The sequence below is a fragment of the Macaca nemestrina genome, chromosome 2 (genome assembly GCF_043159975.1).
Source record: "Macaca nemestrina isolate mMacNem1 chromosome 2, mMacNem.hap1, whole genome shotgun sequence".
Lineage (NCBI taxonomy): Eukaryota > Metazoa > Chordata > Mammalia > Primates > Cercopithecidae > Macaca > Macaca nemestrina.
The window spans coordinates 106,961,232-106,987,886 of record NC_092126.1 but is presented as its reverse complement, the minus strand read 5'-3'; the positions used below and the strand labels follow the sequence as shown (position 1 = coordinate 106,987,886).

Here is a 26,655-nt window from a genome sequence, read left to right as displayed (position 1 = left end):
ATGCAAGAATTTCAAGAGCCACTGGATGAAATTGAAGTGCTTCTTGTTTTAGATTTTTTACCTGCCTTAATATTAATTGCTTCTGGAGGGTGGAGATGTGTGTAGGACAAGAATTTCAGATAGGGGGAAGACATGAGTATACATACACATACCGCGGCCCCAACATGTATGAAATCTATATCATATGCAACATTTACATATAAGTAGTATGTATATCCAGGACATTCAGAATAAGCTTGTTTACTCTGGGGAGAAAGACTGGGGGGGTTGGGAGACAGGGAAAGCCACCTACTTTTCACTGCCTACACTCTTAATAGTTTTTTTATTCTTATATTGAGTGCTTGTATTATACCTATCTTAATTTTTTTAATTATTAAAAGACATATAAAAAGGAAATCTAGCAATTGTTCTCTTACTAAGTTATGTAACTCCGAAGGTCAGCTACCTGTGAAGGCTGTAGAATATATTTCTGCTGAGAAAACTCATGAATTGTGCTGATGGCAAGGCTACTCCTAATTGTTGGGAGATAATTCTACATGGGTCTGTTGTGTGTCTGCCCATCTTCTGAGTAAAGGCACTGACACCCTTTGTTTCAAATTATTAAATATCTTTTGGAAGATGTTTGTATAGCCAACAGTCTTGAAGATAGTGGCAGAATTTTTTTTTTTTTTTTTTTTTTTTGCTGTCCAGGACAAGAAAAATAATGTTTCCCTCAGGTTGAGCACATTTGCTAACAGTCCCTTGAAAAGACCAGGGTTAAAAGTCTGAGATTTTTTTAGCTATGATGCAAATTTATTGATTGTGTAGAATCTACCTGAGCTGTTCCACATTGTTCCCATGGGACTTGGGGAGTAAGGAGAACTGACACAAATATGAAGCCCATGCTGACTGCTATACAACAAGCGATAATGTCTTTTGTCTCTGACCCAGGAGTCTTGTGTCTTCTGTCAACAACTGTGAAACTGTGACAGACTAACTTCTTATTAGCTCATACATGTGGTAAAATTTCAACCCCTTTGTAGTTCTTGACACTAATGATGCATATTCTGATAGTTAAAATATCTATATTCCTCAAAATCTAAATTTAGAATGAGCAGTTCTCAGGTGAGTAATTTCGTAAAGGAATTCTATTACTTCAATGGCTTTATTCTAGGAATGTATTACATACACAGAAGACACAGAAAAGACCCATTAGCCATTTAGGCTCTTCCCTGCTAAGACAAGAAACTGAAATGGCACTGTGAGCCAAATTGTGTCTTTGGTTATTTGGCAGATGTCAAATGGTCATTATGTTGTAGGTTTCCAGCAAAAACACAGTGGAAATAAAACCACATTTTCCCCAAGATAGTCAAAATATCTATATGGTATTTCATCTACTCTAACTTGTATTCAACACTATAGGGAGGATGGAAACAGTTTACATATTATGTTGGTGCAAAAGTTATTGCGGTTTTTGCCATTGAGAGTAATGGCAAAAACCGCAATAACTTTTGCACCAACCTAATATTTCTTTCCAGGAGGATGAGATAGGTCTTTTAATACATGAAAATAAATTTATGTTTTCTATTTCAAAATATAAAACGTAAAAAATGTCTTCAGCAAAAATGTAAAGTTCTTTTTCTCTTCATTTTATTTCTACTTGATATGCTGAGACATTTTAAACGTGATGCGAAATACTTGACTATAATTGATTTGATCTAAAGAAAGATTGCTGTTACATTTAAATAGAAATTTTTATAATCAGAATATTAATTCTCTTTACCACCACTGCTCTTTATATAGACTTTTTATTCATTGCCTACTAGAAGCTAAATTTTTACATCTAAAACTATTTTCATTATGTCATAGTTGCCTTATGAAGGCTGTCCAAACATGAAAAATCAAATAGTGAATTACCTCCATTAAAATCTGAGTCATGTTGGGAAGAGTTTAGGATGGCAGTCAAGTCTATTATAGAAACTGTGTAGTGCTGCATGGAGATGCTGGAATATATTTAGGGCAGCAAAACATGTCCAATGCATCAGTCACAGTCCTGGCAGGAAACAGATGGCATACTCCAATTTGGTAATTTGAGTGGAGTTTTAAAAAGAGACTATTCACAAATGTGTGAGCAAAGTTTAGGGAAACCATGAGGGATGGTGGTGCATCCTGAAGCTAGTAATAATTGAGTCATTACCATTCTAGGCCTGAAGGGCAAGGAGCGGGAGCAGTTACTCCACTATATGGAAAAGGCTGCCTGACTGGAGCTGTGGCCTTCCACTGAGGGACATGGCTAACTCGCTATAACTCAGCACAGAGACAGCCAAGGAACAAATATTCTGACCTCACTCTCTTACCTCTGTCTAGTCTCCTGCCAGTGCTCCCATTAACTGAACCCAATCAGGAACCAGAGGACAAGGAAGCCTATTGATGCATCCATAGAGGCCAGTGCCTCCTAGGGCACAGAGGAGGATGGAGAAGGGTAGAGGGTAGGTGTGGACAAACAGAAAATAACCAGCACTGTCAATTTTATTCAAAACGAGTTTCTTAGCACTGAACTCCGTATCGTATTCTGAAGGAGAATATTACGATTTTGTAACTTTCTTTTTTTTTTTTTTTTTTTTGAGACAGAGTCTCACTGTGACGCCGAGGTTGAAATGCAGTGGCATCGTGTTGGCTAACTGCAACCTGTCTCCTGGGTTCAAGCAATTCTCCTGCCTCAGCCTCCCGAGTAGCTGGGATTACAGGTGCCCACCACCACGCCCGGTTAGTTTTTATATTTTTAGTAGAGACGGGATTTCACCATGTTGGCCAGTTTGGTCTTGAACTCCTGACCACAGGTGATCCACCCGCCTTGGCCTCCCACAGTGCTGGGATTACAGGTGGGAGCCACCGTGCCCGGCCTGTAACTTCCTTTTTTTTTTTTTTTTTTTTTTTACTGTATAAGCACTTTCTTTTGCCTTAGAAAATAATGGGTTCTCTGCATTCATTGAGGTAAGTTGGGTGTGTTACGTAGAATCACGGAATTTCCAAGCTGAAGGGGACCTAGAGGTTATCTAGTGGGTCCCTCTCATACAACGAGAATATTTTTAAACAAGTCTTAGAAAGAAAAAAAAATCACTATATTTATGCCAAGTCTGAAAACCTTTTAATAGCTGAAATTCCTAACTTGGCTTTTGCTAATAGTAAAACCCTAATTTATAGAAAATCAGTTGGCAACTCTGGTTTGAGAAGGGTGGATACTATAAGCATTCCTCCTTTCTCTTAGAAATCACTCAGCAGTAATGAGGCCACTGAGGAACAGAAATGAAAACCCCACTTTTGCAAAACAAGGAGACATCTCAAACTCGAAACCACACAAAACATGTGGGAGTGGTATCAAGGCAGTGAGGGTTAGTAGGAAAGCTGGCAGAAGGGGTTGCAGATCTCAAATGAGGCTAGTGCACACTCCAAGTTAAAGGGCTTGTGGGAGGAGGTCACAAAGCCAGATCCTAACCAGAGGAGCAGCATGCGGAGAACAGAGCTGAATGAAGATGCGGACAATTCATGTATTTGCAGGAAGCAGTCAGCCAGTGCACATGGAGAAAAGACTGCACTGACAGCAGCCTTCCAGCTGCCTAGTTTTTGACTTGGGAGAAGTAAAGGCTAAAACAATTCACTCACTCAATCCTGAACCATAAGTCAAACTCCTTCCAGCCAGGAAACTGGATTCTACTAACATATACCTCTTGCAGGTAACTCACGTGAGAGAAAGTGAGACAACCGATCAAACATGAGCTGGTAGCACTTCAAAAAGAAGTGAAAGGGAAAAAAAAACGCATCAGAGAAAAATAGGAAAAACTGAAAGCAGTCCATGAAAGAACAGGCACTAAAGAACACTCAGCAAGGGCCATGAAAAGCAGGAACAAAATGTGCAGAATAGAGTTTCAAATAATTAGACAGAATAGGTTACGATTTTAAATATGGAAGTCACAGTAGGATTCATTGAAAAAATAAGGTTTTAAGCAAAGTCTCAGGGAAATGAAGGAGTTACTTGTGCTCTGGGGGACAGTGTTCCAGGCAGAGGTAACAACCACTGCCAAGGCTCCAAAGCAGGGGCACCTGGGTGCATTTGAGGGGTAGCAATGTTACTTAGGGCATATATACTCATAGGAGGTTATGTCAATGTGAAATCTGCACCTTAACATTCTAAACTCCCCTTCTTTGTTTTGTTTAATAGGTTTCTTTTCTCTGAATTTAACTTTTGTCATAATCTTGGCTTTACTGGTGTTTATATTTGCCTGGTGTGTTTTTGCCCATCTTTTATTTTAAAACTTTATGAATCAATTTGTTTTGGGTGTGTCTCTTATATAGCGTACAGAGCTGAGTTTTAATTCATCTAGTTTCAGTATCTTTGTTTATTCACAAATGATTTTAGTATTTAGATTTCTGTTTTAGTATTTAGATTTAGTATTTAGATTTTAGATTTATAATAATTGATAGGACAAATACGTTCATCCTAGTGCTGTCACTTTTTTTTTTCAGTTCATATCTTACTTGACCTAGCATCAACATATGGCACAACTCTTAAATTCAGATTCTTCGTTTGCTTCTGAGACACTGCCCTTCCCCATTCTCTGGGTTTACCTCACATCTCATTGACCAGTCTTTCCCAAGTTCCTTTGCTATTTTCTCTTCTCTCAACTTCTTACTATTGGAGTTAACGATTGAGCCTCAGTCCATGATCCTCTTCCCTTCTGTAACTGCACTCACAACTCTGGTGAGCTCGTCCAATCTCATAGCATCAAATATCATTTTGTGTTGATAACTTGCAAATTCTTATCTGTAGCTTTGGCCTCTCTCCTGAATGCCAGAGGCCTATTTACTGACTCAGATTTCCAAAAGGCATCTCAAACCCAAGAGTATCCATCACAGGGCTCCTGAATTTCTCCCAAATCTGCTTTTCCTATAGTTTTCCCTACCTCAGTTATCAGTTGACTCCTCTTTCTCTCATACTTTACATCTAATATGTCATCAATTCCTGAAAATTCTACCTTCAAAATATTTCTAAAATCCAACTGCTTCTCATCACTTCTGCTGCTACCACCCTAGTACAATCAATCCATCTCTTGTCTCAAAGATTGCAATAGCCAGCTTCCATCCTTGTGTCTCTGCTGTGTATTTCAACACAGGAACCTGAGTTAAGATCTGTTAAGATCTAAGTCTGAATAATGTCTCTCAGCTGCTCAGAATTCCCCAGTGACTCCTCATTTCTCTTAGAATAAAGGCTAAATAAGGAAGCCTATTAACAAAACTTAAAATTACTAAGAAAAAAATCACATGACTATCTCCATAAATGATGAAAAGGCATATAATAAAATCCAGCATTCATCGTTAATAGGTAAAGAATTTCAACAAAATAAGAATTGATAAATTCTTACTTAATGATAAAATGTTTATCTCAAATCCAAAGTCAATCTCCTCCTTGCTGAGTGAATACCAAAAACATTTTCTTAATACCAGAAACAAGATAAGAAAGGAGGAAAAATAATTATTACCTTCATATTATATGACTGTAAACTTGGAAATCCTAAAAGAACCAACTACTATGCACACCTGCATTCCCAGCTGCTTGGGAGGCTGAGGCAGGAGAATCGCTTGAACCCAGGAGACGGAGATTGTGGTGAGCTTAGATAGTGCCACTGCACTCCAGCCTGGCGACAAAACAAACAAACAAACAAACAAACAAAACCGACTACTATAAACTATGAGATTTTATTCTGAGTATAATATTAATATACAGAAATTAATGATTATATATATGCAACAACTAATCAGAAGATATAATGGAAGAAACAACAGTTTCTTTAGCGATTAGAAAAATAAATTGCCTAGAAATAAACTCTATAAGAAACGAGCAAGATTTATGTAAAGAGGTATAGAGGTCAGAGTCCTAAAAACATCAGGCTCTCCAGTTAGATGCACTCTCTTGGTGTCAGGCAGGTAGAGGTTAGGAAACCATCCTCCTGTGGCTTTGGATGCCTCCCCGTGAATAGGAAGGTTGTGGCTTCTTTGTCACAAGTTTCAGTCCTTATTCTTCAGCTTCCTGGGTGTTAAGAAGCAGTAGTGACTGTGGCAGCCTCTTGATCAAACTCAGAAATCCCCAGATCACAGATTAAGGTGTCCACATTCAGGCCATGGCCTTGGTTCCAGGCCTAGCCTGGCTCCAGTGGCCTCAGACTGAGCAGCTCCCTTGGTAGACTGGCCCAGTAGAGTTGTTCACTCCAAGATGTCCATCCCAGAGCTGCTTCTTCAGGCCTTCCACCGATTTGGTAAGAACTTAGTTCTCTTTATTAAATATCTTCCTGTGTAAAATACACACAGTGATTTCTGTTTTCTGCACTGAAATTTGACTGCCAAGTTTGGTATTGGAAGTGGTTGCAGAAATCAGACCCTGAAACTGGGAATCTGGGACTGGCTGGGTTTGAAGACAATGGTGGATGGTGGCCTTGTCACTTAGTGGAAAATGGGATGCTATGAATCTAAGCATACAGAAGAAAAATTATGTAAATTATCACCTTGGATGAACAGTGAAATTACGTGGTCACCTTGGATGAACAATTTATTGACAGTGAGTCTTCAGCGGCTGCTATTGTAGGTGGTTATGAAGGCAATTCGAGATACAGGAACCTCTGGGTGGGTGGGTGGGTTGACTTTTCTGATTGTATTGTAGAGTTTAAAGATAAAGAATGAAGTATTATGAAGATTCAAAAATTAAAATCTTATGATTCTGGTACAGTGATAAACCAACAGATTAATAAGATAGAATAGAAAGTTCATAAATAGGGAAGGAAATTTAGTATATGATAATGGTGGCATTTAAAATCGGTAGGGGGAAATATGGATTATCAATGAAATGGGGTTGGAAAAATGTGCAGCTATCAAGATATAAAGTTGGATCCATTCCACTTACCTCACATCAAAATAAATTCCTGATTGGTCAAATTTTAAAAGTAAAGAACATGGCCAGGCGCTGTGGCTCATGCCTGTAATCCCAGCACTTTGGGAGGGATCACTTGAGGTCAGGAGTTCAAAACCAGCCTGGCCAACATGGTGAAACCCGGTCTCTACTAAAAAAATATAAAAATTAGCCAGGCGTGGTGGCACATGCCTGTAATCCCAGCTACTCGGGAGGCTGAGGCACGAGAATTGCTTAAACCTGGCAGGCAGAGGTTGCAGTGAGCCAGGAGTATGCCACTGCACTCCAGCCCGGGTGATACAGTGAGACTCAGTCTAAAAAAAAAAAAAAGTAAAGAACATAACATAATGAGATGTAAACAAGAAACCGTGGAAGAATTTAAAAAGTAATTGGGCAAGGCGTGGTGGCTCATGCCTGTAATCCCAGCCCTTTGGGAGGCCGAGGTGAGTGGGTCACTTCAGGTCAGGAGTTTGAGACCAGCCTGACCAATATGGTGAAACTCCGACTCTACTAAAGATACAAAAACTAGCTGGGTGTGGTGGCTCACGCCTGTAGTCCCAGCTTCTTGGGAGGCTGAGGCAGGAGAAGCACTTGAACCTGTGAGGTAGAAGTTGCAGTCAGTCTAGATCATGCCACTGCACTGTAGCCTGGGCAACAGAGCTAGACCTGTTTAAAAAAAAAAAAAGTAATTGAAGAGAGAGAGAGGTGTAGGTCTTTCTAAGTACGATACAACCCAGAAATAGTAAGTAGTAAAAGAAAAGCCTGGTAAAATTGACCAGTTAGAAATAGAAGTTTTCATGACCAATAAACAAAAACAAAAACAAACAAACAAAATAGCATAAGAGAAATCAAAGGACATGACAAACTGAGGAAAAGTTTTGACAATCATATCTAAGATAAAGGACTGTACTATTATATAAAGAGTTTCTGTACATAGAAAATTAGACAATATATGTAAATAGATAATTCACAGAAAATGAGAGACAAATGTCTCTTTAACCTGAGAAGATGCTCTCAAACTCACTCGTCATAAGAAAAATATGACTTAAAATGTTTTTTCATCTATTAGATTGATGAGTTCCATTTCTGACCAAAATAGAGTAAGTCTACTGCCACCCATGTCTCCTACTGATTGATCACTACTAAAATCTCTAAATAATATACAAAGAACAACTATCCAAGGACTCTGAAAAGTAATAATAGCAGGTGGATTGTGATGGCAGGAAACTCAAAGCCTGAAGAAAGACAGATACAGGAGTAGTGAGATTCCTGTTTTTATTTTTTCTCCTCTATCTCTTGGCTTTGATCCAAGGATAGATGAATTGGGAATTGTCAACCAGACACTGTCAGCAAAATGTCCAAGAGAAGCCTGACCATGTAGCCACAGGACCAGGAAAAAAGGCTACTGCAAGCTAGAGAAAGTGGTGGAAACTGCTGATTCCTTTTTTCTCTCCCTCCCTTTCCCTGAAGCCATTCCCAGTCAGGGATCTGCCCTGCAGTGGTACAGTGACACAGTCACCTGGGAGAAAACCTGTTCTTCTGGACAGAGGAGTTGGGAAAAGGGACTCTTGGTAGCCAGAGAGAACATGGAGGAAATACCCAAAAAGAGACAAGTGGAGAAAGGAATCCCTAATTCTGTGTAATTGTTTGACATGCAGTCATAGGTAATTGATACAATTGTTCCCCTTGGCCACAGTTTCTCTTTCCATGTTTTCAGTTACCTTCAGTCAACCGAGGGCAGAAAACATTACATGGAAAATTCCAGAAATAAACAATTCATAAGTTTTAAATTGTGTGCCATTCTGAGTATTGTGATGAAATCTCGCACTGTCCTACTCCATCCCTCCTGCGATGTGAATCATCTCTTTGTCCAGTGTATCCATACTGTAGGTCCTTGTATTAGTCCATTCTCATGTTGCTATAAAGAAATAACTGAGACTGGGTAATCTGTAAAGCAAAGAGGTTTAATTGGCTCGTGGTTTTGCAGGCTGTACAGGAAGCATGATGCTGGCATCCGCTTGGCTTCTGGGAAGGCCTCAGGAAACTTAAAATCATGGCAGACGGTGAAGGGGGAGCAGGCATATCACATGGCCAGAGCAGGAGCAACAGAGAGAGAGCAAGATGCCACACACTTTTAAACAGCCAGATCTTGTGAAAAGTCACTCACTATTTCGAGGACAGCATCAAGAGGATGGTGCTAAACTATTCATGAGAAATCTACCCCCATGATCCAATCACCTCCCACCAGGCCCCACCCCCAATACTGGAGATTACAATTCAACATGAGATTTGAGTGACACAAATCCAAACTATATCAATGCTACATACCTGTTGGTCACTTAGTGGCCATCTAGGCTATCAGGTCGAAAAACATAATATATACAGGGTTCAGTACTATCTGTGGTTTCAGGCATCCAGTAGGGGTATTGAGAAGTGGATAAAGGGGACTATTATATAGGGATCTATGTTATTAACTCAGTTTTGCCATTTATGTTGTCCAACAATCTGCTATACTTAACAGAAAGTTTTACTTTGTTAATTGTGGAGGTGAAATAAGATTATCCAAGAGAAAAGGAGGTTTATATTCCCATTCAGTTTTTTCCTCATTCCTGCAGCCACATAAATATAAGAAAATAAAGTTATATGGAGGATGGCCATAAGTTGAAGGATTAGAAGATAGGAAGAGTACGATTTAAAAACAAAAGTCTAAGGAGTAATTCATGTCTAAACTTATTGAAGTTCATAAATAATTTGTCCTGATTTTCAGAAGACAGAACCTCTGGACATAACCACACAGGACCTACAAAAAGATAGCCGCAAGAGAACTGGTTAATAACGTTGTGAGCTGCCATGATAGCATCAGGGGTCTAGAATGAGTGACAAACTGCTCCTACCAAGTAATTAGTCTTCTGCTCCTTTCTTTTAGTCTCCCTGCCTCCTGGCTGGAACCTGGAAGACCCAGAAAAGGGTGGGGAGTAAAGAACAGACCAGCCTTCTCCCCACTACAGTTTATTGAGGCATTGATCTGGCCAAAGCTGGATGTATGGAGGCAGAAAGGGTTCATTCATTTTTTTTTAATTTTTCATTTCGGAGTTATTGCATGTCTACTACGGACCTAACACTGTTCTAAACATTGGGATTAGTAATCTTTCATTATCTGTGGGAGATACATTCCAAGATCCCCAGCGGATGCTTGAAACTGAGGATAGTATAAAACTCTATGTATACTATGTTTTTACATACATACATACTATGATAAAGTTTCATTTATAAATTAGGTACAGTAAGGGATTAACAACAATGAATAATAATAAAATAGAAAAATTATAAAAATAGACTGTAATAAAAGGTGAATATGGTCTCTCTCTCTCTCTCCCAATATCTTATTGTTCTGGCCTCACCTATTTTCAGACTGTGGTAGACCCTGGGTAACTAAAAACACTTAAAGCCGACTAGGTGCAGTGGCTCACGCCTGTAATCCCAGCACTTTGGGAAGCGGAGGCAGGCGGATCACCTGAGGTGAGGAGTTCAAGACCAGCCTGGCCAACGTGGTGAAACCCTGTCTCTACAAAAAATACAAAAATTGGCTGGGCGTGGTGGTGCGCGCCTGTAATCCCAGCTACTCGGGAGGCTGAGACAGGAGAATCGCTTGAACCTGGGAGGCGGAGGTTGCAGTGAGCCGAGACTGCGCCACTGCACCCTAGCCTGGGTGACAGAGCGAGGCTCTATCTCAAAACAACAACAAAAAGTCAATAAGCGTGGTGGACAAAAGAAATAGGAGAGCAGGTAAGGAAATGGTGGGGTGGGGAGGAGATGAGAACAGGTATTAAGTAGGACGGTCAGAAAGGGCCTCAGGGAGAAAGTGAAAGCCCAGCAAAAACCAAGGGAGGTGAGGAAGTGAGCCAAGCAGCTATCCGAGGGAAGAGCTTTCTGGGCAGAGGGAATGGCTGGGGCAAAGACCCTGGGCCTGGAGGTGAAAGGTGTCTGGCGAGTTCTAGGAGGAACAAGGGTACCAGTGTGGCTGGTGAGGAGCAAGTAGGAGAGTAAAAGAGGTTTTCATAGAGGTAAGGGACTGGGAAACCCTATAAACCACCGAAAGGGATTTGGCTGTGGTTGGATGTTAGGTTTTAATTATAAAAGGATCTGCGTTTTTCACAACTTGAAAGTGAGCTACAGTTAAAATGAGACTTGTTCTTATACCTGAAAGTGACCAGAAAATTAGGTTCTGGTCTTTAAGAGATGGAAGAGGGAAATGTGAAGGGGCGTATTCCTTTCCCCCGCCCCGACCGCTCTGGGTTGGAGAGCCCAGCGGCGTGCCGCCTCCGCTCCGAGTGACAGCCCAACCAGTCCTCTCCCTTCTCGGCCCCGCCTCTCCCGCTGCCTTCCGGATCTCGAAGGGTGCTACAGTACGTTAGGTACGCCCCTCCCTTTCTCCCGGCCTGGGCTCCGTTCCAGGCGACAGCCCAATCAGGGCTGCCTTTTGTTTCTTCGGACCGGTTCCAGTCTGGGTTCTCGTCCACGACGACCGCCCAGTGAGGCCCCGCCCCTCCCACCGCGGTTCCGCCCCTCCCGGAGCGACCGCCCAGTGAGGCCCCGCCTCTCCCGCCGCGGCCCCGCCCCCTCTGCGTGTGACCGCGTCTAGGCCCCGCCGCGTCCGCCACGCCCATCGCTCGGCAGCGCCCGCCCCACTGGCCTGGCCCGCCCCCCACACCCGGCGCTCTTTTGCCCGGCCTCCGGTTCTCGCCGGCTCTCTGGCCAGCCCCCGAAGACGTGGAGCGCTGCGGCGGCCGGTGAGTGGGGAAGGGCACCTCGGACCCCCAGCTGTCGGCGGCAGTGCCCGGCTCCGTGCAGCGACAGAGCCCCGGCCACTGCAGGCTCCAGGAGTTCCTCCCGGCCGCCGCCCTGCGTTCCCGGGCCGCCTCCCGGTGCCGGCACCCCTGGGGATGGGAAGTGGGACCAGGATAGGCGCAGAGGCTGTGGGGGCAGGGATGAGTGAAGGTGTTGCGGGTAGTGGACGTCGCAGGGGAGGGGAGAGGTTTATAGAGGGAATATGGGTCTCGGGCGAGGGTTTGAGTCCTGAGAGACGCGCGATGAGGCTGAAATTTGGGGCTGGTGGAGTCAGGGTGGGGGATGTTAGGGGCCTCAGCGCTCTGGGGAAGGAGGCAGTGAGTGGGGTAGTTGGCGGAGCGGAGTGAAGGGTGGTTTTTAGAAGGGCCAGCTCGGGGTCCCGGGATTCTTGCTTCCTGGGCAGTCCGGGATCAGGGCGGGCAAGGCTGTCTCCAAGTGGGTTTGGCCGGAGCGGGCTTGCAGGATAATGCTCACATCGAGGTGATTGGGTTTCCAGGCTTTTGACTGGGACATACTGTGCAGTTTAAATAATAGATACCTGTCTGGCTGGTACCTGGGACACCTGAGAAACGTGGATGGAATGGGGTTCTCCCCTACAGGCAGCGTCTGATTTTCTGGGTGCCTTCACAGCACCAGCATTGGTGTGCGCTGCCTTCTGTAAAACCTTGTATTCCAACAAAACGGTGTATGGAGATCCCAGACTTAAAAAGTGCAGCTGAGGTTTATTCAGACTCAGGACACAGTTGTATCATATTGCCTTAAATCCTGCGGAGTTTAATCCCGTGGGGTTTAAAGCGGTTAAATCCACTTTGTAGTGTCGACTTTTAATTTAAAGTCATACAAATCTAGAGGACTAGATGTTTTCTAAGGGCCCATTCTGCATGATAAACAGTTTAAAATTCAATGTGGAAAGTAAATCATCTGTTCTGAACAGCTGTTGCTGAAAGAATCGTAGAATTGCAGATGAATGAAATTTGAAAGCTCTAAAATAATGGAAGGGCATAGAAAAGGCTTGGTAAATTGGGGTGTATGTGCACTTAAACCCATTTAAACTTTTTTCTTTTCTTTTTCTTTTCTTTTTGAGACGAAGTCTTGCTCTGTCACCCAGACTGGAGTGCAGTGGCACAATCTCTGCTCACTGCAACCTCCGCCTCTCGGGTTCAAGCGATTCTCCCGCCTCAGCCTCCCGAGTAGCTGGGATTACAGGCGCCCGCCACCATGCCCGGCTAATTTTTGTGTTTTTAATAGAGATGGGGTTCCACCATGTTGGCCAGGCTGGTCATCAACTCCTGACCTCAGGTAATCGTCCCACCTTGGCCTCCCAAAGTGCTGAGATTACAGACGTGAGCCACCGCGCCTGGCCAACTTTTTTCACTGTAGACACCTTTGGAAGACAGAGAAAAGTATAAGGATGAAAATTAAAATCTGTAGTTTTGCCACATGTAATAACATTTTGATGCATTTCTTCCTAATTTTTGTATTTTTGTGTATATGAATGTACACAAAATTAGGGTAGTGTTGTTACATAATTGGGGTAATAATGTCATGTTACTTCATACTTTTGCTTTTTCTTTCCACCTTACAATAAGTACTGTACTTAGCCCATGTGTTAGAATAATTTGATGTGTGCTTGCTTCTGCTACTAGACTAAGGGCTCCTCAAAAGCAAGATGTAGACTTTATTTACCTTTGTACCTTTAGACTCTCATGGCTTGGCTCATAGTAAGCACATGATAAGTGTTTATTATATTTGGTATTTACATTTTGAAAGTGATGAACTCAGCTTCTGTATTCTACTGGTAGGTTAATATTCTTCCCCACCAGCTTTTTATTATGAAAAATTTCAGCCAGGAGAGTTAAAAGAATACCACAAAGAATACCCATATTCTCACGCAATAGATTTACTTACTGAGATTCGTATTACTCTGACACAAAATCCTCTGCTCAGAAACCTACAAGAATGTACTGGCCACTGGATCAGATGTAAACTATAGCATTTGTTATCCTTAAATGGCTGCATCTAATAAAACGTAGCCCTCTGTTCTGGTCAGGCCAGTCTTCTTATTGTTCTTTTCCCATGCTGTCTTTATTCTTGCTTCATTGATTTTACACATTGTTCCCTTTTGTAAAACATGTGTCCCCCATTGTCTGGTCCAGAATTTTTATGCATTAAGTGTTCTGACTGCATTATTAGCTATTTTAGGTGACCACTAGATTTTGTCTTGAACTGATTTCCTTCGTTGAACCTAGCATGTTGAATATTGATTTGGCTGGTATTTTTCAATAGCATTCCTGATACATTTGGAGTATAATTTGATTTTTTTGTTGTTGTTGTTTTTTGAGACAGAGTCTTTGTCTGTCACCCAGGCTGGAGTACAGTGGTACGACCTTGGCTCACTGCAACCTCTGCCTCCCAGGTTCAAGCAATTCTCTTGCTTCAGCCTCCCGAGTAGCTGGGATTACAGGCGTTTGCCACCATGCCTGGCTAATTTTTATATTTTTAGTAGAGATGGGATTTCACCATGTTGGCCAGACTGGTCTCAGACTCCTGACCTCAGGTGATCCACCCACCTCTGCCTCCCAAAGTGTTGGGATTATAGGCGTGAGCCACCACCCCTAGCCTGGAGTATAATTTTAATCCAACATTCACTTAGAAGACCTTTTTTGCCCCTGACAATACCTAAGCTCTGTTAGAGGAAAAAAAAGTTGAATGGTTCAAGCAAGATATCCTGAATCTGTTTAATCAGATTGCCGCAAGATTATGGTTTCTACTGAAGAAAGGAAAAATGTTATACAGTGTTGGCCACTTCCTTTGTGATTGTTCCCTTGAGTTTGATTTACCTTTGTACTTTGGAGTCATTAAAGCTTGTATGAAGTGCACAGTTAGAATAAGTATGTCTAACGTCTGAAAATTGCCCTGGTTGAGAATCACTGGGTTAGATAGGGTCACCTGAAAAACATTTTAGAGCAAGGCCTTTAAGCCTTAAGTGACTGACTCCATTTGTATGTCTCCAGGTTGGCTCCACTATTTTGCAAGCTTCGTTACAGAGCTGAACGTGGTGTCCCTGAGAAAGTTAGGGAAACTGGGAAGGAAGCTGAGGCTGGGGAGAAGTTTATGATTAGTTTTGGTTTTATTGAGACAAGTGTTAGTGCGATAACAGTGTTGGAAACTCCTGAGGGAGCTCAACTTAGAAGACAAAACTAGCGACAGATTACAAAGACAGCAAGACAGAGGTTAGAGTTTGAATTTAAGAGAAAGAAAGAGGGTTTAGAGGGAGAAATAATATAGAAAGAAGGCAAAAGTCTTGGGATTGTTTCTTGGGCATATATATATATATATATATTATATTTAATTTTCTTCGTTCCACTGCACTCAAAGGAGAAATGATTTGGGCATATTTTTGCAGATAGTGTTGGGAGAAGCCAGAAGGTAAAGGAGATTCTAGAGGAAGGGAGAGAATCAAGATAATAAAGCATTCTGGAAACCAAGGAAAGAGTCTATGATAACTTTGAATTTAAATGGAAGCGTTTTGTTTTTTGTGCATTTAAAAGTGTTGTTATTATTTTTTAACAGCAAGTTTGGGCTATTCCAACAAGAGTATCTTTGACACACTAGATAGACTACCTCTACCCTATGGCTACTTACTGTCAGACTTATCGTATTTGTCCTTGCTGGTTAGAGCTGGAAACTTGATCAGAGTTGACTAGAATTTCTCTGAAGAAAGTTTAATTGCAGAGTTTTAATATTCTATTTATACTAGTAGCCAATAATAAAAAGGTTACCATTTGTTGCATGCCTACGATGTGGCAAGCACTGTGCTGTACATGTCTCTCATTTCCTGTCACACCATTCAGTGTGGCATGTACTTTTATTTTTTATTTTATTTTATTTTATTTTTTTTGAGACGGAGTCTCGCTCTGTCACCCAGGCTGGAGTGCAGTGGTCGGATCTCGGCTCACTGCAAGCTCCACCTCCCGGGTTTATGCCATTCTCCTGCCTCAGCCTCCCGAGCAGCTGGGACTACAGGTGCCCGCCACCTCGCCCGGCTAGTTTTTTTGTATTTTTTAGTAGAGACGGGGTTTCACCGTGTTAGCCGGGATGGTCTCGATCTCCTGACCTTGTGATCTGCCTGTCTCGGCCTCCCAAAGTGCTGGGATTACAGGCTTGAGCCACCGCGCCCGGCCGCATGTACTTTTATTAATCCCACTTTACAGAAGAGGATAAATAAATTGCCTAAGGTCACATAACTGAGAGGTCATGAATTGAATTTGAATTTATGTCTGTCTGTCTCCAGAGATTAAGCTCTTAACCAATTCTAATAGACATAATTAACCAAAGTCCAAACCACTAGAACAAAACAAGACAGAGGGATTGTATGCTATTAATCAGAGTAAGCTAGACTGCTGTATTGTTTAAATCCTGACACATGTAATATGCTCAAACATAATAGATTTCTCACTCATGTAACTGTTCAAGGCAGGTATTCTGGATTGGTGGGTGGCTTAACTTCCTTCTGATTTAGGAAGCCATACTTTCCTGTGTTGTATCTCCCCAGTATCCCAAGGGCCCATGGAAAGGGAAAGAAAACATTGTGGAGAGATAGAACCACTCCCTTAAAAATCTTCGTCTGGAGTTGTGAGTACTTCTGCTCACATACTATTGTCTAGAATTTAGTCCCATGCTCACCTAACTCCAACTGTGTGGAAAATGTAGCCTAGCCGTGTACTTAGACAAGGAAAGGGAGAGTGGATTTCAGAGGATAGCTCAAATCTCTGCCACAGGAACGAAGGAAAAAGGATTGGGTAGAGAACTAGACAAGAAACTCTAAATAAGGTCTTGAAGATTCTCTTGATATTCTCCTGAAGTTATCCTAAAAATGCAGGTTCTTTTGGGGTTCATTTCAGTCAATAGGATACAATTTCATAGGCTTTCATTTTTACAGATTGGTAAGGACTACTTATTAATTGGCCATTAAATAAGTTATTGAGGATTACTCGTATTTAGTATTCATAAAATAAAATTGGTATACTTCTAGAGTTTATTGAAGTCTAATTCAGCAATCTACTAAAATGTCTAGCTGTTTCTCTGTGCCTGACAGTGTTATAAAGATTAATTTGCAGACACTTGCATGTACAGTCATGTGTTGGATAATGACATTTCGGTCAACAACAGACTGCATATATCATGGTCCCATAAGATTATAACAGAGCTGAGAAATTTGTGTCATCTGGTGACATCGTAGTATAACACATTAGTCATGTGTTTGTGGTGATGCGGATGTAAACAAACCTACTGTGCTGCCAGTTGCATAAAAGTAGCACATACAGTAATGTACAGTACATAATACCTGACAATGATAATGAACCCATTTTTACTGGTTTATGTATTTACTATACTATACTATACTATACTATACTATACTATACTATACTCTTAATCATTATTTTAGAGTGTACTCCTCCTTATATTAAAAAAAGTTAACTGTAAAACAGCCTCAGGCAGGTCTTTCAGGAGGTATTCCAGAAGAAGGCATTGTTATAGGAGATGGCAGCTCCATGTGTGTTACCGCTTCTGAAGACCTTTCTGTGAGACAAGATGTGGAGGTGGAAGACAGTGATATTGACGATCCTGACCCTGTGTAGACCTAGGTTAATGTATTTGTGTCTTAGTTTTTTAACAAAAATGTTTAAAAATTAAAAAAATTTAAGTAGAAAACAGCTTCTAGAATAAAGATATAAATAAAATATTTTTGTACAGCTGTACAGTGTGTTTCTGTCTTACCCAAGTGTTATTACAAAAGTCAAAAAATCAAAAAATTTATAAAGTTACAGTTAGCTAAGGTTAATTTATTATTGGAAAAAACTTAAAAAAATATATTTAGTGTTGCCTAAATGTACAGTGTTTATAAAGTCTGCAGTAGTGTACAATAATGTGCTAGGCCTTCACATTCACTCACCACTCACTCACTGACTCCCCCAGAGCAACTTCCAGTCCCGCAAGCTTCATTCATGGTAAATATTCTATACAGGTGTATTCATTTTTAAGTTTTTATACTGTATTTTCACTGTACTTTTTCTGTGTTTAGATACACAAATACATATTATTGTGTTACAGTTGCCTACAGGATTCAGTGCAGTAACATGCTGTGTAGGTTTGTAGCCTTGGACCAATAAGCTATACTGTATAGCCTGGGTATGTCGTAGGTTATGCCATCTAGGTTTGTATGAGTACACTCTATGATGTTTCCACAACAGTGAAACTGCCCATTTCTCAGAACTGTCTTTGTCATTAAGTGATGCATGACCGTAAATGGTTGGAATTCTCCAAATTGTCAGAAGGATCCTTTGTTATCAGTTCATTGTTGGTATTGTCTTCAGTTGGTCATGATTTTGGCTTGAGGTTTACTCTTTGGCTGCTGACTATTTTTTGTTATTAATATTTGGGCACTGTGTTACTTGTTTTATATATTTAATTTTGCTTTAGGTCAGAAGATTCTGTAATATGGTTTCACTTTGTCATTTTATCTTGAACTGTTTAGCTCATCTTCAACAGAGTTGTATGGTAGACAATTCAAAATTAAGATTTCATTTAGTAGGAAAAAACATAGAATTTGGATATCTCTAATGACTCTGTTTTCTCTAATTTTAAGCTGTATATCATGGGAAACTAACTTCTTGCTTACTATGAGCTTAACAAAGTAACTTCTTCATTCAATTTTCCTCTTGGTTTTTAAAGTATAAATTATAGGGCTTTAGGAAGATTACGTAGAATTTTGTATGTAGGTACCTAGAAAGTGTCTTATATGTAGTGAGAAATTCAACAAAAGAGAAATTTAGTAAAGAAGAAATTAAATTTAAAAGGCAGTAGGGGAGTTCCTATATTACAAATGCTGTCTGTTCACTAAATATGAGATTGCTATGTTCTAGATGCCAGATCGTTTGCAATCATTTCTTTCTGTCTTAACACTCTTGGCTGGGCACACTGGCTCACACCTGCAATCCCAGCACTTTGGGAAGCTGAGGAGGGAGGATTGAGGATAGTTTGAGACCAGCCTGGACAACACAGGGAAATCCCATCTCTACAAAAATAAAAAAATTAGCTGGGTGTCATGGCACGCAACTGTGGTCCCAGCTACTTGAAAGGTTGAAGTGGGAGGATTGCTTGGGCCCCAGAGTTTGAGGCTGCAGTGAGCCACAATCACACCACTGCACTCCAGACTAGCCTGGGTGACAGAGCAAGACCCTGTCTCAAAAAAAAAAAAAAAAAGGCCAGGTGCAGTGGCTCACACCTGAAGCTGAAGTCCCAGCATTTGGGGAGGCCAAGGCGAAAGGATCACTTGAGCCCAGGTGTTCGAGATGAGCCTGGGCAACATGGCAAAACCCTGTCTCCACAAAAAATACAAAAATTAGCTGGGCATGGTGGCACATGCTACTGGACTCCAGCCTGGGCAAAAGAGTGAGACCCTGTCTCAAAAACAAACCAAAACAAAACAAAACCACAAAACAAATACCATTTCATTTTCTTTGGTGGAAATATGCTGATGAATCCTCTCAATTTTTGTATGTTTGAAAATAGCTTTATTTCTCTTTTATTCTTGAGGCATATTTTGGCTAAGTATATAATTTTGGAGTAGCCATAATATTCTCTTGGTACACTGAAGATACTCTTTCAGTCTAATTATTGGTCTTCAAGGTATTTTGTCTTTATTTTTCTGCTTTACGATTTTCTCTCTCTTGGCTTTTCTGATATTTACTACGCTTTTTAAAATTTATCTTGATGGAGGTATATAGAGATTCTTAAATCTGTGCCTTGGTATATAGTTTGTCAGCTTTGGGAAATTCTTGGTCAGTCTCTCTTCAGATATTGTTTGTATTCTAATACCTCCCCCTGTTAGTTCCTTGTCTCTTACTCTTTTTACTGTATTTTCTTTGTTTTTTTTTTTTTTTTTTTTTTTGTCCTCAGGGCTTAATTCTAGATATTTTCTTTGTGCCTGTGTTGTTATTCATTGGTTTTTATCTTTAGGTTTGTCCGATTTTCTATAAAGCCTTCCTTGGGTTCTCAATTTTGACTCACATTTTTAAATTCTAGAATTTCCATTAAAAATAGTTTTCAGTTCTTCGCCAAAATTATCAATCTTATCTTTTAGTTCTTTGAATAGATGATCATTATTTTAAAGTCCTTTCAACTACATTATTTGGATCTATTATGTGTTTGTTTCTATTGTTTGTTACTATTTTTTGTTTCGTATGTACTAACTTTTCTCTTGATTAATAATACAAACCTAGAATGTAGTTCCTATCAGGGTTATCTAATTCTCGTTCACTATTCTGTTTAGAATGTAGCCTTTTCAGGTCCCAGTTCAAAGTGGGGATTTTATCTGACTGTCTTCCTTGATCGGCTCTCTACTAATTACACGTTTTGTCCCCAAGCCTCCCATGGCCAACAGAAGCCCTGCTTAGCTTCTTACCCTCTCAGCAGAGACTCCAGAGAAACTGGTTGCAAGTGCTTAGCTGTCTTCTGGACTCCATTATTTCCCACTGCCTTGTTTTTTTTTTTTTTTTTTAGAGACAGGGTCTTGTTATGTTGCCCAGGCTGGTCTTGAACTCCTGGGCTCAAGTGATCCTCCAGCCTGTCTCCAAAATAGCTGGGATTACAGGTGTAAGCCACTATGCCAAGCTTAGCTGGCTTTTTGTTATTCACAAATTTTTAAAAATACAGGTCACGTATTCCTTATCCAAAATGCTGGGACCAATAGTGTTTCAGATTTTGGGTTTTTTCAGATTTTGGAATATTTGCATTTATATAGTGAGATCTCTTGGGAATGGGACCCAAGGCTAAACGTGAAATTTATGTTGCAAATGCACTTTACACACATAGCCTAAAAGTAATGTTATATAGTATTTTAAATAATTTTGTGCGTGAGATCAACTTTGTGTTAAGTACTTATGTGTGGAATTTTCCACTTGTGGTGTCACATATATATGCACATATTTATGTATGTGACTGTGGGTGTATGTTGTCTAGTTGTCTTCAGCAGAAGAGTTTGAACCCTTTAATCTACTGTCCTGGAAGTGGAAGTCTTGGCTTGTGTTCATAGTTAATGTGTCACTTTGAGGATGTGTAGTTTTGGAGGAAATGTATAGTAGTGGTTCTGCCTAGCTGAGATGGGTACTGTAGAGAGTTCCATATAATTACACCCTGACTACTCATTACCCACTAGCATTTTTCTTTTTCTTTTTCTTTTTTTAGTAGTTATATTCAGCCCAGTTGTCTGCTTCTATAGATTTAACCCCCAGCTATCCTTTCCTCTTCATTGTCATTGTTCAGACCAGTATCAGCTTTTTCTAGACTACTTTAATGGCCCCCTAACTGGCCTCCCACACTCTAGGCTGACCCTTTGTGATCTGTAATAGCTCCCTACTGACTACATCAGTTCCCTGCTCATAATGAATTGGTGACTCCCATTGTATGTTAGACAAAGCCCATTTCCTTTGTAATCTGGGACCCTAGTTGGATACCAGCTGATTGCCACCTTTCTTTCCTCCTACACAAAGTTAATGTTCCAACCATACCTAACCATTTGTATTTCTCTGAGCCTCTTGGCTGTTTTTTCATCATAATTTTCTAGGGAAATAAAATTTTGTCTACTTAGGATACCTCTCATTGTATATCTGGCAAACTCCTATTCATTCCTCTGAATCCTGTTCAGATGCCACATTCTTTGAAAATACTTATTGTGTGACAGCACATTTTACATCGTTATCCTTCATTTACACAAATGTCTATTCTGCTACATTCTGAGCTGCTTATAGAAAAGGATGGCGTTCTTTCCAAAGCTTGGCTCACACATGTACTTTGAACCATTGGTTGAGTCTGTCATATAACCCATCTGAATCATGAGAAATTTGCTTTGATCTTGGAAGCCAGAATTAGGTATAATTGAGAGAAAATGGAAGTCTATAGCATATTTCTCTTTCATAATAACAACCCATTTTCACTCTTTATTTTAATTTTCAGCAGATTTGTCAAAGATGAAAGTGACCTTATCAGCTTTGAATACTTCTGAGAGTTCTTTCACGCCTTTGGTGGTCATAGAACTTGCTGAGGATGTCAAAGAAGAAACCAAAGAATGGCTGAAAAACAGAATTATAGCTAAAAAAAAAGATGGAGGTGAGTAAAATAGTCACTACTCAGACTTAGTCTGGCCTCCCACACTGTATGCTTAGTCACTAAAAATGTGTTTGCAAATGTGTTTTATAATTTTCATTGATATATTTTATTTACTAATGTTAAATTTTTTGCCTTTTATTATGTCTGGGACTTGAAAGGAGGTCCTAAATCAACAGGAGGCTTTAAGTTCCCATGAAACTGAAAGCAGCATGAGTGGTTTTCTTCACAGCTCTAAATAGTATGCCTGCTACAGTGTTTGGTGCATAGTAGGTGCTTAAAAAATATCTGTCAAATGAATGGACAAGTATCTATTGTATGCTCTTTGTGTGCCAGTTATAGTACTAAGGGAGAGAGAAATATAGTCTCTGCCTGCAAAGATGTTACCATCAGGGTAGAAAGAAATTTAAAATAAGAAAAGTACTTGGAAGAGCTGTCAAAAAGCAATGCATGGCATGAACAAATGAATCGTGTATATTTACTGTAAAAGTAAAGGGAAGGGCTAGATGACACTGTGGCAGTACTTTCTGCAGTGGCAAGGAATGACTTCAGATGCCAAGGTTTAGCCTTCTCTTGAAAGGTGACATGGGTTCCCAGTCTGGGTGAGAAAGCAGCGGGTGTTTTAGTGTTTTACATGAGCAAATATTTTGTAAACTATACAAAACAACACCTTAGTCTGCACAGAGTCTCTGAACACTGGACTAGACTTAGACTCTTAAAAAAAAACAAAAAAAACACAAAACTGTTACTATAAACTGAAGTTATTTCTTAGGAATAAAATTGGAATCAAAGTGGAATTAAAATTTTTTTCAAATAGTTGAACCAGAAGGAAATTTAAAAACAAGAGTATTTGCTTGCAGAAATGTGAGCATTTCACTGATCTTAAGTCTGCTCTTTAAAATTTTTGTGATTTAAGAATTATATAGTGTTTCAGTGTGAAAGATTCCAGTGTATTCCCCGCCGTCTTTTTGCCGATTGTGTGCCTCCAGGGACACACAGGGAAGGGATGGGAATCTTTCCACACTTTTTGGGCGATCATAAAACATCTTCCCAAAAAAGTGTTCAGCATCTTCCAGGTGAAGGGAGTGGATTTATACTCATGTTTACTTTTATTCTCTTCCAACCTGCTATTAAATTGACAATAATAAAAAAAAAATATATAAAAGACCAAAGTCACATGGACCAAAAAAATAAAAAGAAAAGATATAAGAGCAGCAAAAATTGGAAGCTAGGAAACAGGTGGCTGAATAGTTATTGACTTGTCAGATTTGAGAAAGCCAAAAGTTAAGCTGACAGGGAAGGAAGTTGAGATGCAATTTGGTTTACTCTGCACAATACCCACAATGACTCAGGAATTAGGGACACTGGACCTATGGAGGTGGGGATAAAAGTAGGACCAAGAAGAAAAGGTAACTGGCTGAGATCCATTTAAGAAATAATACAGAGTTTCAAATAGCTAGAAGGAGGATATTGAATGTTCCCAACACAAAGAAATAATAAATGTTTGAGATGATGGGTATGCTAACAACCCTGCTCTGAGCACTCTACATTATATGTATTGAAATACTACTATGTACTCCATGAATATATACAATTATTATGTGTCAGTTAAAATAAAAATAAATAGATCCTCAAATCCCTTCCATATTCTACAACCCCAGCAGAAGACTTGAGGTTTATTCTCTGGAGATGGTCAGATGCATGGTTTTTGGCATAGGAGTCTATACACAATTGAAGGCACAGATTCTGAACTGAAAATAAGATACTGAATACCATTCCCCTTTCCCCCACTCCACCACTCACATACCTAATTTAGTTTCCAAAATATTAGCAGTGAGATTCACACCTCGTAGGACGCAGATTGGACAATCTTTCTTTGGAGAATCTGACCAGCTTAAGACAAAATAACTAAAGGTGCAGAAATCAGGGGGTTGCTAACGGAAAATTGTTTGACCAGACTACCTTACATTAAAGGCCATCCTTGATGAGCTCCATGTAAGCCCTCAGAACTTCCGTTTAGCCTCATACAGCCCCTTTCTTAAATGTGAACATGTAATAAAAGATCACCAAACATCTGAGAACAATTCCTAACATGAAAGAGAAATCTAAAACTAAACAGATAAAAGCAACAGACTATTCAGAAGAAGAAAATCAAAAGATAATAAAAATCTCAGCACTCAGAGTTGTGAAAAGATGTAACATCTATAAATCAAGAATAGGATATTATAAAAATCATTTAGGAAAAAAGCAGCTCTTATAAAGTGAAAATATGAAGTTAAAATGTAAAAACTCAGTAAAATTACTAGAAGATCATGTTGAGAAAAGCCTCCAAAAAAGAAGAGCAAAAAGGTAAAGAATTGGAAAATATGGGAACAAATAATAAGAAAATTAAAGGACCAGTTCGTGAGGTACACGTCTGAATAAAAGGAGTTCTAGAAAGAGAACAAAGAAAAGTGAGGTGTGAGGGCATAGTGAAGAAAGAGTTCTCCATGAAGATGATGTTGATAGGTTATCTTTCGTGTCAGTGGATCAAGGAGAGAGACAGTTGGCAGAGAACTTGGGGGATTGGCTTACTGATAGGTACATAATAAACTAAGCAAATGATAAAACAAGACAGCAACTTTTGGGAAAACGGAAAGTATGAGAAAGGAAAATCATAGCATACTGTATATAACATGTAGTCATAATCACATACTGACTTGATGTAACCAAAGGATGATTTAACCATATTGTGAGAATAGGTAATGGGAATGATGAATGGAAATGGTGAAGAAGGAAAGTGAGCTAAAAATCCTCATCTTCAATGGTTAAAACTGAAAAATCAAGAAATAGCTCTATAAGCATGTTATTTGATGACGTGAAAACAACTAACAAAGGAATCACCTGAACAATTTGAAAGGGAAAGGTTAATGGAGGGGAGGAAGACCTTACATTAAAGGCCATCCTTGATGAGCTCTATACAAGCCCTCAGAAATTCCGTTTAGCCTCACAGAACCTCTTTCTTAAACATGAACATGTAATGAAAGATCACCAAACATCTGAGAAAAATGCTCTTTTTCAAAGCAAAATGTTGACAAGTGGTTCTTCGTAAAGGTTATACCAGGCCAGGCATAGTGGCTTATGCCTGTACTCCCAGCACTTTGGGAGGCCACGGCAGGAGGATCACTTGAGGTCAGGAGTTCAAGACCAGCCTGGCTAACACAGTGAAACTCCATCTCTCCTAAAATTACAAAAATTAGCTGGGCGTTCCCAGTTATTTGGGGACTGAAGCAGGAGAAGCACTTGAACCTGGAGGCGGAGGTTGTAGTGAGCCAGTATCGCACCATTGCACTCTAGCCTGGGTAACAGAGCGAGACACTGTCTCAAAATAAATTAATTAACTAACTAATAAAAAAGGTTATACCAGTTGCTGTCCCACTAAAAATGGCTGGGATGCCTTTCCCCAAAAACTCACTGTGTCTGTTGGGGTCTTCCAAACAAGAGATGGGATTTGATGAACAAGAAGTTGATTGAGAGAAATATTTGTGGAAAGAAGGAGGAGGGAGCAAGAGTGGGTCTAGAGAGCCTTCGGACTTTGTCAGTTTGACAGTTGTTAAAGGAGAGAAGAAAGGAAGGAGAATTGAGTCGGAAGAGCCTCAGACCACAGCCCAGTTCTGAGAAAGTAACAGCCAGGCTTAAAGTTGCCCTTTAAAGGAAACTTATGTTGTGCAGAAATGGCCTTGTTCCAGTATCCCCTCTGTGCCCAGCTGATGGCTGGAGGCAGCTGGGAGAAGCATCTTAAGGTGTGGCAACAGGAGCCTGGCAGTCAACCCTGTTCTTCAAAGCAGATTGTCTTGAAGGGAGAGCTGGTGGAGTGGGGTACCTTCACAGCTACCACGCTCACCAACCTGTTATCAAACTTTCCATCTTTGCAGTGTGAGAAGTGAGAAACAGCATATTGGTATAGTTTTTACATTTGTCTTAATATGAGTGAGGTTAAGGATCTTATATTTAAGAGCCATTGGTATTTTCTGTAAATTGAATATACCTTTTACTAAAGTCTTTAATAGCTTTACTGTATATTACCTAGATAATAGTGTCATAATGCATTCATCTTAATATATTAAACCATTTGATAAATGAAGTACAAATTCTGCTCATGATCCTGTTATCATCCGATTAATATTTTCATCATTCCTGTCAACCATCCCTAGAGGGTAAATACTAAAGAAATAAATGTACCTTTAAAAGTTTAAAGCCGGGTGCTGTGGCTTATGCCTATAATCCCAGCACTTGGGAGGCCGAAGTGGGTGGATCTCTTGAGCTCAGGAGTTCAAGACCAGCCTGGGCAACATGGTGAAACCCTGCCTCTACAAAAAATACAAAAAAATAGCTTGGCGTGGTGGCACACACCTGTAGTCCCACCTACTCGAGAGGCAAAGGTGGGAGAATCTCCTGAGCCTGGCAGGTGGAGGTTGCAGTGAGCCAAGATCATGCCACCGCACTCCAGCCTGGGCAATAGAGTGAGACCATGTCTCAAAAACAAACAAAAATTGATGTAGGTGGAAATAATCTCTTTTCTTTATAATCTTTTAAATAATAATTACATGTATATGATCAAATCATAGCATCTCTTTATGTTTTGGTAACTTATTTCAGAAAAATATTAAACCAAATAGAACATAGAAATTGATGGGAAAAATCACTGAAAAGTTATATTGCTA

The 26,655-nt window shown here is 40.2% G+C and overlaps 1 protein-coding gene across 3 annotated transcripts in view; it reads left to right on the top strand.

Annotated features, from left to right (window-relative positions):
• The first annotated feature begins 11,584 nt into the window (after positions 1 to 11,584).
• LOC105480296 (anoctamin 10) overlaps positions 11,585 to 26,655 on the top strand; it is a 257,728-nt gene continuing 242,657 nt past the window's right edge. For 2 of the 3 annotated variants that reach the window (XM_011738921.3, XM_071091522.1), the window contains exons 1-2: positions 11,585 to 11,727; positions 21,806 to 21,955. In XM_011738921.3, the coding sequence (XP_011737223.2) occupies positions 21,817 to 21,955 (139 nt within the window). In that variant the 5' untranslated portion in view covers positions 11,585 to 11,727; positions 21,806 to 21,816. Of the gene's footprint in view, positions 11,728 to 21,802; positions 21,956 to 26,655 lie in introns of all 3 variants that reach the window. The other variant, XM_011738922.3, reaches the window with a different exon arrangement.